General features: G+C 36.2%; 1 protein-coding gene across 3 annotated transcripts; it reads left to right on the top strand.

Moving 5' to 3' along the window:
* The first annotated feature begins 984 nt into the window (after nucleotides 1–984).
* On the top strand, nucleotides 985–11,954 carry LOC101731692. 3 transcript variants are annotated; one of them, XM_031892067.1, is made up of 11 exons: nucleotides 985–1,147; nucleotides 3,313–3,446; nucleotides 4,218–4,297; nucleotides 4,650–4,751; nucleotides 6,881–6,985; nucleotides 7,177–7,229; nucleotides 7,774–7,913; nucleotides 8,788–8,840; nucleotides 9,520–9,609; nucleotides 10,222–10,326; nucleotides 11,879–11,954. In XM_031892067.1, exons 1-11 carry the CDS (start codon nucleotides 1,037–1,039, stop codon nucleotides 11,887–11,889), a joined length of 984 nt encoding a protein of 327 aa, XP_031747927.1. In that variant the 5' UTR covers nucleotides 985–1,036; the 3' UTR covers nucleotides 11,890–11,954. The 3 variants fall into 3 exon arrangements, with proteins under 3 accessions (XP_031747927.1, XP_031747928.1, XP_031747929.1); XM_031892068.1 differs by lacking the exon at nucleotides 10,222–10,326 and adding an exon at nucleotides 10,436–10,463 and having other exon boundaries at nucleotides 988–1,147; nucleotides 9,520–9,551; XM_031892069.1 differs by lacking the exons at nucleotides 9,520–9,609; nucleotides 10,222–10,326 and having other exon boundaries at nucleotides 988–1,147.
* Nucleotides 11,955–14,288: the final 2,334 nt, after the last annotated feature.

Genomic DNA, 14,288 nt, shown 5'->3' with positions numbered 1-14,288 from the left:
ACCCCTAGATCCTTCTCCATTAAGGATACCCCCAACACACTCCCATTCAGTAGATAGTTTGCGTTTATATTATTTCTACCAAAGTGCATAACTTTGCACTTATCAACATTGAACCTCATTTTCCAGTTTGCTGCCCAGTTTTCCAATTTTGTCAAATCGCTCTGCAAAGTGGCAACATCCTGCATGGAACTTATAGTTTTGCATATCATTTACTATATTCATCCTTTAAACATACAATTAGGTTATCTCATATATCCTGGTACGACTAAAGCATATTGATCTCATTTAATAAAAGGGCACTGAGGTTGTTCCCCTCACAAACTTGTCTTGGAACTGTATCAATTGATAACAGTGCTGCAGTCCAGAACAATTGATTAACCTGACTTCCATATCCAGCACAGTACAGAGAGAATGTTCTGGCTAGAATTATTGGCTACTTTGCAAGGGTACTGTTTTATCGGTCAAGTCACCTGATGTTAAAGCTTCTGTTTTAACCTTTCCCATACAAATTGGAGTAAGAGAAAAAAACGTTGTTAAAGAAAATTAAAACACTGTATATCTCAGGGAAAAAAAATTTCAGGACATCATATTTAATAGTTTGAGCCAAAGGCCTCCAATAGACTCTGCACTTAAAGATGATTAGTTTTGCTAGAAAACACAAATTATGGGGTAATTCTAAAGCACAAATGTATACAAATTTTTAAAGCTATAGACATAGACTAATGTACATTTGTCAAATGAATAAATCATTTTATTCTTTAATTTCGTGATCTAGAATAATGATTGGTGACTTTAAAAATGGGAAAATCGCTTTTGCCACAGAGCTATTCATTTATTTTGTGGTGTTTGCTGTTCACAGGGATGTGTGCCTATTTGAGTTAATGACCTGGTTCAATATTGATCAAGAATTTTATTACAGGGTCACCGAGTCCCTTATCTGAACCCTCTGGCAGTATCTTTATGCATAATGCATCCTCTTCTGGGGCTTATATAACTGGCAGTCCTAAGGGCCAGATTTCTTCTGTCAAATTAGAACATGGGGACCTTCGGTTTTTGCCTGTTGCTGTTTTGTATTCTTGCTTTTGCCAACAGCAGCACCCCAGATTGTGTTGGAGAGCAACAAGGGATACCAAGTGACCATGCACAGGTGGGTATAGAGAATATGTTGTGTTAAAAAAACAAAAGAGCAGGGTTTAAAGCCTATGAAATTAGGAAGAGGGTATTATAAGAAAGGAATTATAAGAGATAAATGGAAAGGAATGGGGTATATGTGTTTTAGAGGAAAGACACAGCAATACTTAAGGCATGTTATTGACCAGGTAGTATACAAAGTCTATTCATTTCAGTTCATTTCATACCAGAAACAGCTTATATTTTAGTGAATAGCAATATGTAAATGAGGGAGTATTCATTTCTCAAATTAGAGGGCCACTGAAATCAGTCAATTTGGACACCTAATACAACATGACTTTCCAAATGCCTTCTGAGATTGAGTGCAATGAGTACTGAAGGTGATACATGAAGAGGTGTATGGTGGGAATAAGAAACAAAGCCAGCTTCTGGGGGTGTTTAACCTGTACCATTGCGCCATAAGCAAAAAACAGCTGACTAGCTACTCTCCTTATATATCAGGACCATGCAATTGGAGGTCCATGGGCCAGTTGTGGCCTTCCAAAGAATTTTTTCATAGCCCCAGTCTACTTAAAGGACATGTAAACCCCACACACAAAAATTTAATCAGTGAACAGCCTCTTTGAAATCTTTCAATACCTGCCACTCTGGTTGTCCAGAGGTTAATAGTAAGGCTGCAACATCTCTTTAATCACTTAGATTTCCTTCTCCTCCTGTAACCCACTCGACCCCTCCCTCAGAAATTTGCTTTGGCTGTTGGCTTGTGGGCATGCTCAGTTGTTCTAAACTCAGATTACTAAACACCCCCCCAGTCTAGCAGCCAGTGGAGAGATGGCATTGCTGGTTCCCATAGAAACTAAGCTCTAGCTGTCTGCTTCAATTTTTTTCTCCCAACCAACTCTCCTGAGCTCAGCTCAAACAAAGTAGAACTTTTATCAGAGACAGTTCTGCCTGTGTGAGGCTGTATTCTTGATGAAATGTATGCTGCATAAGGGTCTGTGTGTGTGTATGCTGTTTGCAGATTTAAATGTAACTGATTATGTATCAGAGGAAAAATGGCCACGGGGTGAAAGCTGCTATTTGCTTTAGGAAAATGTGATGGTGCTGGCAATGATGCTATTTGGGTGGGGGAGACATGCCCACCTGATATACATTGTAGGCAAATGTAGGCTTTACATGTCCTTTAAGGGCTCTATAGACTTCTTTGCATGACATCATATTTTTAAAAGAAACTATTATAATCTACTAAAAATCTAAAAATTTACTATGAACTGAAAAACATAGCCAGTTTTCAAGTAGGTGGTAGATAAAGAGACAACTGAACTTTGCACATTGCTTTTCAAATTGTCAATTGGATGGCTACTGCACTATTTACTCTAAAGCTGGTTCTGATAAGACAAATACATAGGACACAGATGGGGGAGGGTGCCTTTATTTAGTACACTGAGGGTGCTGTTATTTGCGCATGATTAATGAGACTAACGAATAGTGCGAGGCTGAAATCAGTCAACAGCAATTTAAATTCAACAAATGCCTCTGTTTCATGCAAAGCTTAGCTTTGTGTTTTGTCTTTTGTGTTACAATAAATGGAACCCAAGCTGTCAGTGTGTAGAGATGATGGTACAAGGCTATTATTAAACATGTCTATAGTGTAAGGAATATTTTTGCAGTATTGTGTTTAATACAATATTTTTGTAGTCAGGTTCACTGAAAGCATTTTAACATTCCTTTGACATATTTTGGTCCCTGGTATACAGAAAGGATGTCATAGTTTTCTTCAAATACCCTATTTGTGTGCATTAGTATTGACAGCAATTGGCTATTTTCTTGGCATATTTGTGAACTATTACAATTACATTGTCTTTCATTATGCATGGGGACAAAATAAGTACCACAAAAAACTTTAAGCACAAGTAAAAAGAAGTTTTATATATATATATATATATATATATATATATATATATATATACAGTATATATACAGAATTCTCGGGACCTGGATAAGGGACCTTTCCGTAATTTGGATCTCCATAACTTAAGTCTGCTAAAAATTATTTCAATATTGAATATACCCTATAGGTAGGGTAATATACCCTATATATATATATATATATATATATATATATATATATATAAACTGGTCTACTGAGGAGTACTACTTAGTTCTAATTGTGATTGACAGGTATCTGGATTATGGAACTTGATTGCTTTATCGCTGTGTCCATCTGCTCCATATGGTTTTGATATTGCAACCTATGCATACACAAACTTATCAGTCACTGAAACAGGTGTGAATTTTACCATTTTTTATAATCCGTAAGTATCCACTTTCTAGCAACTATATGTTAAGCAAAATCCTCATTACTACTGTTCATTTATAATATATTATGTAAGATAAGACAAGCATGTATCACCATCTCATGAGGAGGTGCACAACTTATATTGATAGTTTAAGGAATACACAAACATTAACATTATGCAAGTTATCCAAGGATGTAATTAGAAAATATAGGTTTCCAGGGGCTGTCATATAAGATTTGGCAACTACAAACTCCGGGAAAGCTCCATGAAATGTTTTTAGCTAAAGAAAGGTCATCTGATATTGATGTGTATGCAGTGTGACTTGTCTTTGCATATGCTTGAGTCTTATGCCAAATCAAGGTCAAGGTCTTATACCTTATCAAAAGAGTCAAATTGAAAAGGCATTATAGTATTTGTCACAAGCAATTTTTGTCTATACTATGGTAAAATGAGTAGCACCACATACAGTAAGCAGATTCAGCAGTAAAAAACAGTAAAAAGAAAAGGGTAGGAAAGAGGAAAAGCAAGAAAAGGTGTGCATAAAATGACTCAGAGTTCTCCAGACACAAATCATTTTGCATATATATGCTTTTTTCCTGCAATTCTTTTTTCACTTTTCTGTACTTGTAGATGTACATTGCAAGTGGGGTTACACATTTTTTAAATTTATGGTATACTGGTTAGAAGATTCCAGAATCTTCCATTTGTGCCCCAATTTTTCCTTTTGTGTGCCATTTTGCAGTAAGAGCCTACACTGATCTTTATTCTGTGTTTTTCCCACTGCAGAATGGCAAAACTTGATGGATATGACTATTACTATGAGAGAATACCTGGATCAACGGCTTATAAATATGTAACAACAGATGGTATGTAATATTGGAGATCTTTTATTTTTATTAGATATTATTATTAGATATTTGTATTTCTCCCTGGCTATTTCTCCATAGATCCCTGGCCAAGGCAGCCTCAGGAGAGCAGGCTTTGGGTGCTTATATAGAAAAAAAATTATTACTTTCTTTTAGCCCCTAAGCCCACCACCTGCAGTGGCAGAGCCGAGGGTAATGCCAGCACTGAATATTGCATGACAAATGGGGACACAGGGCGTAATACAGGGTGCAATGCTATAACTTATTGTGATCCCACTAACAGGTGTAGTTGGCAGTAAAAGAATAAAATGCATAATGTATGCTTTGTTATAACCAAATATTCTGTTTCTAGCTGCTCTAGCTAATTACACTGGCAAGTTTGTCCGAACCCAGCCAGACAGTATGCTTTGCTATGAAAGAATCAATGGTTCATTGTGTGGGGCATTTTTGCACAGTAAGTACAATCTGGATCACTTAAAATGTTATAGAGCTTAGTTATATAATTAAATATGGGAAAAATACAGCAACAATGTTCTGTGCATACAAAAAAGCTGTGCAATTCTACTGTACATTTTACTTAAGACAATATAAATGTCAGATAAAGTCACAGAACTATACCTCTCAGATGCTCAAACAGGATTTCTGGATGCCAGGAGTTCTTAATTAAAATAACAAATTATTAACAGTCACAAGGTACTCACAGTGCACAGTTTCTTTGAGGTAAAGTGGTCAAGACACATTTAATTACACACTGAGGGGCCTATATATTATGCTGTGCAAAACAAAATGTGCCGAAACAAAAACAGTGTAAAAAGCTGTGTAAAATGAATGTAGAATTTATCAAGTTGTGTTTTATTCTACACTGTCCGAATGACAGATTTTATTTTATTTTTTCTGGCAGAAGTCACTCTATGAAAATGACACAGTTTTTACCGGTTGAAGCCTGGGCGAATTTTGTTGCCATTTGTTACACTGCATAATAACTCTGCCTCTGAGTGTATCACACACTGACACTACTTGAATTGACTTGGCAGGAATCCCACTTTCCCTTTAGTGGACTTGGATCACCTCTAGTGGAATCTCCAGAGAAATCCTCTAACCTGATTCCCTATCCAATGTGATCACTACACTAACAGGCAGTATCACTTGACAGAGAGACCTCCAATCTATCCTCCTATGTTGAAGCTCAGAATTGCTCTTTGTAGCTGGCCTGTCTATCTTATACTCCTAGGGAGCTTACCTACTGTCTATATATCTCATTCACGGGGCCCTGTTCCCTGCTTATGGGGCCCTACTCCCTGTCCAGGAATGGGCCAAAGCCAGGGGATACCCAAACTAGTAGGGAATTTCCCAACCATAGTGGAAGTTAACACTATAAGTCCCTACAGACCACTGTAGTAAACGTCTGTTAGTAGCGTTATTATTACCTTTTCTTTATGTTAGTTGGTTATATGTTGACAATGCTGGAGTAAGTGGCATATAAAACCATTTCTTACTGCATTGGAACAGCTAGTAATGATGAGTGGATCTATCCCATTTCACTTCACTGAAAAATTCACGAATCTTTCGAAAGATTCGCGAAACGGCGAAACGTGAAAATGTTGTGCATCAAAAAAAAATTGTCGCCCGTGACAATACTTTTGACATGCAACTATTCTTTTGACGCCCGCGACTATTCTTTTGACGTGCGACTATTCTTTTGACGGGCGACTGTTTTTTGCCACGGGTGATAATTCTTTTGACGCGGGCGAAAATGTTTGGATGCACGGCAAATTTTTCTGCGGCTTATTTTCTCATCCGTTTCACGAAACAATCCGCCAATGGCGAAAGGCAGAAATTCGCTACAAATCCATGCCTGGCAAAACATTTCGCCCATCACTAACAGCTACCAAAAACACTATGGGGCACATTTACAAAAGCCCGAGCGTTCATGCGAACGCTCCGAGCGTATTTTCGCCGATTTTTTTCGGGGGTCCGCACAACTTTTTCGTACGGTGCACGACTTTTTCGGACGTTTGCACGGAAAAATCGAAAAGGTTTTACCGCTGTTTACAATTCTTCGGTACAAAAATTTTGTGACTTTCGGATCGCCAATACGATATTATCGTGACTAATATGATTTTTTCGTAAGCATTTTCGTGATATTTGCGATCTTACGAAATTTTTCTTTTCAATACGATTTTTTCCCATTCGTGATTTGTGGATTAGTAAATGTGCCCCTATAAGTATGTAAATCTAGTATAAATAAATCTAAAGCAACTGGACTTGGTAGGTAATCATTGAAGAAGCTGCTCGGATGAGTAGTGAAACGTCTTCAATGATTACCTAACAAGTCCAGTTGCTTTAGATTTATTTATACTAGATATACCATGACCTGGATGAATGAAAATATTCATAGACAAGTATGTAAAGACACCCCCTATTTCACTGCAAACTGTTATTGTGCTAGTTTGGACACAGGTATATAGTTTTTATATCATATTTTCATATCTTTTTTACCAAAACATAAAAACATGGTGGACAGAGGGTAACAATTTTCCTTTATAAATATTTCAATAACTCTCAGAAATTTTCTCATTATAGGTAAAGGAGTATCCCTTTCAGAAGATGAATTAGAGAACTTTAAAGAGTGGAGCAAATGCAATGGTTTAGATCAAGTCAAAGTTTTAAAGCCTCACATCAGTTATGGTACTGTATATAGGCTGTATGTAATTCATAGTAAGACCAATAAACCTAAAATATTTAATATTTACAAAGTGCTGGGCATGGGAAAGGTGCAAACAATGGGCAACAACCATTTTCTATGCCCTTTTTATGCTTTTCAAAAGAGCTCTAAGCTGTAAACTGACTAACTATATGATTATGTTTTTCTCCTTTAGCCCAAGTATGTCACGGCCATTTTGAAATTTCAGAAAACCTAAAGGAACTTAAGGTGTGTTCATTTTAAGAATAATTCCCTTGCTGTTGACACTGTTTGCTGAAGTCTTGCCAATTAGTGCCTGCTTTTGGTTAATGACATGCAAGTTGTGGTGCATGTTTTCATTGTCAAGATGATGTCACTTCTGGCATGCCAATAAACATATAAGCAGCCAGTTCACAAGTGGTTTGTATCCACAGTTTTGGAATTGCCTCCAGGTTCACCAGGCCCTAGAAACCATGTGTGCAGCTGTGTGCAATTCATCAGAATAGGTTGAAGTAGTGCTCACCACAAGTAGCACATATTGGTTTAAGTACAATTGTATAGCAGAAAACCAAGTGTACTATACAATGGTTTGAGTACTTACAGATACCAACTTTAAATGTAAAAAATGTATATTTTCATTTTATGGTGTGACTGATAATTTTATGTCTTCTGTGTATATTATATTTCAAATAGCCTTTATTTTTGTAGACTAATGCAACAAAAGAAATATGAACTTTGTTTCTTGTAGTAATCCAAGAAGCACTTGTTGCCTAAACCTTTTGATTTACTATAGGATACAGAAACCTGGGGTCTCATTGCCAAGGCTTCTACCTACCCTGATCCACATTATGATATCAGGCTTCTGTACTCAGCAAAACTGGAGATCAGCAAAAAGGGAAATGAGTATACAGTAAGAGAGATCCAGACTGTGTCGTAAGTTGTGCTATATTTAATATTGTTATAATACACAAAGCCATGAATAACCTGTAAAGAATATCATTATAAATGGGGCTTGTGATGTTTTTATTAATATTGATGTTCGTGACTAAACGCACCATATCGGGTTCTCAGCATTCCACTAAATATGGGCCACCTTACAGTGCATAAAAATGGATTTCAGTTAACGAGATATGCATATACAGGTATAGGATTCGTTATCTGGAAACCCGTTATCCAGAAAGCTCCAAATTATGAGATGGCCATCTTCCATAGGCTCCATTTTAAGCAAATAACTATATTTTTAAAAATGATGTCCTTTCTCTGTAATAATAAAACAGTAACTTGTACTTGATCCCAACTACGGTATAATTAATCCTTATTTAATGCAAAACAATGATTTTTAGCAAACTTAAAGTATGGAGATTCAAATTATGGAAAGATCTCTTATCTGGAAAAATCCCAGGTCCCAAGTATTCTGGATAATAGATCTCATACCTGTATCTATGTGTTGCCCTAAATGCCATATAAATATATGTAGTCACCAGCTGGATTTTCATATACTATATTAGAGCTCTCCAAATAAAAAAATCACCCATTTTCTATTCATTGCCATGGGATTTTTAAAAAGCAAATTTATCAAATGGTGAACTCTAACTTTTACCCATTGATAAATACGCTTCTTAAAATGTCATAGGAATGAATGGAAAGTGGGAGAGTGTTTCTGTGGTCAGCTCTAATGTCCCATTTTGACAAATCTGTCCCTAAGTTTGAGTTATGTTGTCATTTCCCTGCCAGATTCAATGCCACTTTTCTTGCACTTACATTATTTAGACAGTTTATTTATTTACACAACCCTCTTTTATTTTAGGGTGATGGAGAAGACCTTGATGGAGTTGAAATATGAACAAGGAGTGACAGGAAGTAAGCACTCCTTATAAGCAATTCCCTAAAATTATAACTGTCAATAGAGGGGTATTCTGAGAGAGAAATATCATCATTATAAGCTTTATACTTTCCCTGTTATTTGAAAGTTGATGAAAACATATCAAAGGATAGTTTTCCACACCATTTCTGTAAATCGTATATAACATGTTCCAGGTTTCAACATGGATAACTACTATACACATTGTTGCTTGTAAATCTATTATGGATGTAGAGATGCTCAAGACTAAGGGGCAGATTTATCAAAATGTGAGGTTACAGCTTAATACATGAAAACTTACCCACATTCTATTCATTCCTATGGGATTTTTAGAAGTGTATTTATGAATGGGTAAAAGTTAGAAGTCACTATTTGATAAATACGCTTCTAAAAATCCCATAGGAATAAATAGAACATGGGCAAGTTTTCATGTATTAAGTTCTAAACTCACATTTTGATAAATCTGCCCCTAAGTATCCTGAGTGAGCATATGCATGATATTTAATAATATCAAACCAACCAACACTGAGTGCTTAGAAATTACAAAAAAATGATACTTCCAAACTATACTCTATATCAAGATGACCAATAATACATGGCTTTTTGCAGCAAGATAGACTGACCTTGCTCTACAAAACATTTGTATCAAATGATAGCATTGGTTTTCCCTTTTTCTAGGTAAGATAAATCTGCGTGAGTTTAAAACTGAGGAAAATGTGCTACTCCTGGGAATTGAAAATGAGGCAGGAAGAACTTTATACCTAGCTTGTGAGTATAAACTATATAATATAATAATATAGTGTGTGTGCTTCAAACACAAAGTATACTGATTTGCCTAATAATTAACATATTTATAGAAGTATAATTAGTAGCTTCCATTTATCAAGATAAAGCTGGAGAATTTAAATCCCCGATAACCATCTTTATTTTATTGCTAGTAAACCCAGCAAGACAATGACAAAACATAGCAGGAAGTTATGGCATTTAAATGGACCTAACAAGACAATATGGGGCTCATTTTCTAATAGGTGTTAAATTGAACACCAGTTGCCTAGAATAACCAATTAATTTGAATCAGTCTACTGCCTGTTACAAAATGAAAGGAAACCTTTGGTCGGTTTCTAGGAGCAACTGCCCTGGTGCAGTTTAGCACCCGAGTTAGTAAATTATCCTCAGAATCAAAGATTCTGTCATCTTTATATCAGGCCAACGATATTAGGCATATACCCAAAGCCCTTGGCAATCTAAACACATTAGAAAGGGCACAGGAAACTCATGTAACTGAAAAAATAACCTCATGTTCTTTTATACATTTGTTTATATATCCATTGTATTAATTAAACAGCATTCTTATGTTATGTCTTATCTTTGTTTTTCAAGCTAAAACATCTAAAGCAAAACAATCTCTTCTTGAAGAATTTGATGTGCATGCTAAGTGTTTTCAAGGAAACTATACTTACTTTGTTCCTGGGAGTAAAAAGGAAGGTACTTATGTTGAATACAATCATTCTAACTTAAGCAAAAAAACAAGGCACTTTATTTCCACTACACAAGCTGATCTATTGTACATCATGTTGATAAACATAAATTTCAGTGATTATTCCTAGTCACAAGAGCAAAAGGTATCTGCACACTCAGAAAAAGTAAATACAAAAAGAAAACTTATTAATTACAAAATCATATCATAAGAAACAAAGCCCAACGCGTTTCAACCCAATAAATATATAAACCTCTATTATTTATGACAAGGTGTGCACTCTGGCATTTTGCAATATTAATTCCCAGTCAGGCTGGTTGGAAAAATTGTCAAGCACAGACAACATAACAAACACTGAGTCCAGGGTATAAGTGAAATAGAATAAAGAAACAATGAGATAATGAAAAAAATGTTATTTATTACAATTCCATGCACACGAAGAACCAAAGATGGTTTCTGAATTCAGAAGAAGATGTAGAACACTGATGAAACAATAACGTAGCATAAGGAGCAATACAGGTAGCAAGAAGTGCAAGACAATCATGTCTTCTGACCAGGGCATTATGTCCATACAATTAGATTTTACATCACAGGAGATGTCTCTGTATGAGCCAAGTAGCAACACAAAGCTATATTTGTATAAGGACATTTAACAAGTTCTAATCACATATGTAATATGTAGGTAAATATTTTCTTTTGGTGGGGTTCTTTGAACTCTTGTGTGCATCAACACAGCATTTTACGGGGTCATGTATACAGCCAACAATTTAGCCTTCCAAACTGTATCTTATTAGAATTCCTTCAGATATCAATTAGAGTGGCTGGAAAATTATGTTGGGTGACATCCTCATTTAGCTGTGGATACAGTTCCCTATGTACTGTGGTACAAGTGATTTCGGTCCTAGGGTCCAAACAATTAGCCAAGTTTCAATTAGGCTAAACTAATTATGGCCAGCTTTAGTTTAAAGAGAGATAACACTTTATATTGAGTCCCTCAGTTACGTTGATCACTTTTTTGTCTTTGGCATATAATAAAGAGGAGTTTAATATGCAGAAGGGCACATCTAGAGGCTGATTTACAGACGTAAAGTTGTAGTATACTATTCAAAACTAATTGCTGGTTGGTTGCTACAGATTACTACACTTGGGCAATTTAGCACCTGTGTTTGTAGAAGATTAAGTAGCTTTGTGCAAATGTCCTAATAATTGGGGTAAAGTGTAAATAAAAGTAACATAACAGGAGCTCTGTGTGAGGTAATACGTAGATTGTGGTCAGCAAACCACTGTGACAATAGGGGCAATACATTCATATGTTACTGCACTGCAATGGCCAGTCCAGTTTAGCCAAATAAATTTATTTGCACACATTTCCGTTTAAACACATTTCTCTTACTTCCTTTGAAAAACATTGTGTCTTAGAATAGGCAAAACAAATTCTTTTTGCCAACATCACAGTAATCTCTGTATTATTTCATTAATGGGGTATCACTGCCACTACATGTAGGAACTGCAGCACATATAGCAAATGTCTTGGATCATATTCTATTTTCCCTTTTTTAGCCACAGACTGAAAACACCAGTAACATTCTGACAGACCTGTGAAAGACCTGAATAAAGGATATCATTACTATACCAATCTTCTTGTGTCTTTTCTGGATATTTCTAGCATAGAGGTGAGGGAACTGCTAAAACAGTTTCAGAATTATACAGAGTTTTGCTGTTTGCCACCCACCAATAAGCTTTCTGGAAGTTTTAACATTTTGGTCAGAAAAAACGGCAAAAACTGAACACAGGAATTAGTTATATTGTCTCAATGTTAAACTAATATTCAGTTCCATAGCCATCCTTTGGTGCTGGAGAATAAAGCTGGCCATACAATAAAAGACCCATGCATTTGGCGAGTTTGTCAAATGAGCGGATCTTTCCCCAATATTCCCAGCTTGAGATGGACAATAATGGATTGATCTGATTGTTTGACCCTTAGGTCCCGAAGAGAATGCAGGCTCATGGGGCAAAACCGCATCAACAAACAATGCACACTTTGCCTCAATGGGATTTTTAAACCTGCCCAATCAACATCAGGTCACTTTTTGGCCAGATATCAGAGGGGCAGGCCCCTCTAAAGGCCCCATACATGGCATGCCAACCCAGACTGTCAGCAACTTCACCCTGTGTTTGGGCACCTTAACAGGCATTGTAAGCGTAAAGTGAAATGAAAGGACAAACTGAAACCCCCTACCCACCCCTAACTTGAGTGTCATTCAGAGGCGTAGGAAGCAGCAAGATGTTATAAGGCAGGCAGTAAGTACAGGGTTTAGCTGCATGTCCTGGCACTGTGCTCGTCGCTGAGCACTGGATTTTTCATACAACACTCTGTACAGGGTGCAGTTTAAAGTAGGGCACAAATGCTCTAAGAATGAGCACTAAGGTGCACAATTTTGTTCAAGAATGACCCATTGTAAGTTTTACATTTCACTACATGATGAATTACTATAATCCCAGCTAAAGTCCCCAGCTAAAGAGTTTTCCAAACTGTATTGGCAACATCATATGTGTAAAGCATAAGTGTAAAGCTTTCTCATTAAACAAGGATTAATTGCAATTAATTGTTCTATAAAGTGATCATCTTTCATTGTCTTAGAGAAAAGAATTTAAAGCAAACTGTTGGTTGGTCTTCCATAAACCACTTGAACCAGTAGAAGTTGGAGGTACAAGCTACAATCTGCACTTGGGTCCGTATTAAAAATCTTGTGCAAGGTGCATAGTGCATTACTGTTGGATAAGTTGGCAGTATGTACAGGGTTCCTTAACACTTTGCATCTTCCATCACCCCCTAGCTGGCATGTTCTGAATGCAAGCTAGGGTGCCACCCAACTCCCACACCCTTTGTATCGCTTCATTATAGTGACGTGAAGCGCTATTAATATGCAATAGTCAATTTCTGTAAATGTTACAAAAAAAAACCATTTAGCAATAATAAATTGTTTTGTCTATAATGTGATATATGTCCATTTCTAATTTGGAGGAATAGTAAATGACCACTTGTGTCTGTGCACCCAAGAGCTAGTAGGTGATACGATGCTGAAAAATTAACTTTTGGTTCAATTTTAGGAAAGACATTACCCATTTTTAATTTTTCAGAAATGCATAAAATGTAACTTGCAAGTGCAGTGCACAATGTGCTTTTATTCACATTGGGATTATATGAAGAGGAATCATTTCCATAAATTGTTATTTTGCTGTTTACCACAGGGTGGCAGTAGCATATCATGTGTATTCTCAGTTGTCTCATTAATTTCCTTCATATACTGTAAATAGAAATAAAATCTATCCATCTATATAAAGGTCATAAACAGCAATGATACACTGAGCTATAAATAAAATTGCCTTCAGATGGCAAGTTATAAAGTAAACTGGAGAGCACCCTATAGATAAATATACTTATGGAAACCTTGTTGAACGATTGTACATCTCCTTCAATATGGAGGTGACAACAAAGATTTCATAAAGCTTTTATACATTATAAATAATTGACAATACATCAACCTTTGTGACATAAGAATTGATGCCTTTGTGTAAAATGACATAAATATTAGTATACTAATTATTTTTCTGCTGTTCTGTAATATATTTTCTTTTAGCTATATTAATGTTATAACTTATAGGCACATGTTCTCAAGAAACCTTAAAAACAGAGTGTGGTGATGAAGTTCATCTGTATGTTTGAGTGTCCTCTTGACCATGACTGTTCTTTCTGCTGATGCCTTTTTATCTCATTTGGCAAGGTTACCAAAGAGCCGCCCATATGTGTAGCAATGAAAGTACCAGCATTACAGGTTACCCTTTCATCATCTCAGTGATCAGACCAATGGATTTTTGACCCCAAATATATGCTTACAGCAGATGAAAGAATCGCACACAAATAATCTTTCTGGTTCTCTCTGTGTTTGGTTTCAGGCTAAACAAAACA

This window comes from Xenopus tropicalis, chromosome 8 (genome assembly GCF_000004195.4).
Source record: "Xenopus tropicalis strain Nigerian chromosome 8, UCB_Xtro_10.0, whole genome shotgun sequence".
Lineage (NCBI taxonomy): Eukaryota > Metazoa > Chordata > Amphibia > Anura > Pipidae > Xenopus > Xenopus tropicalis.
This window is presented reverse-complemented; position numbering and strand designations above follow the sequence as displayed.

Coding starts and splice junctions, on each gene's coding strand:
- LOC101731692 (XM_031892067.1), top strand. CDS start 1,037: ATGGGGACCTTCGGTTTTTGCCTGTTGCTGTTTTGTATTCTTGCTTTT. Junction 7,914..8,787: donor AGAGAGATCCAGACTGTGTC/GTAAGTTGTGCT, acceptor CTTTTATTTTAG/GGTGATGGAGAAGACCTTGA. Junction 9,610..10,221: donor AAGAACTTTATACCTAGCTT/GTGAGTATAAAC, acceptor TTGTTTTTCAAG/CTAAAACATCTAAAGCAAAA.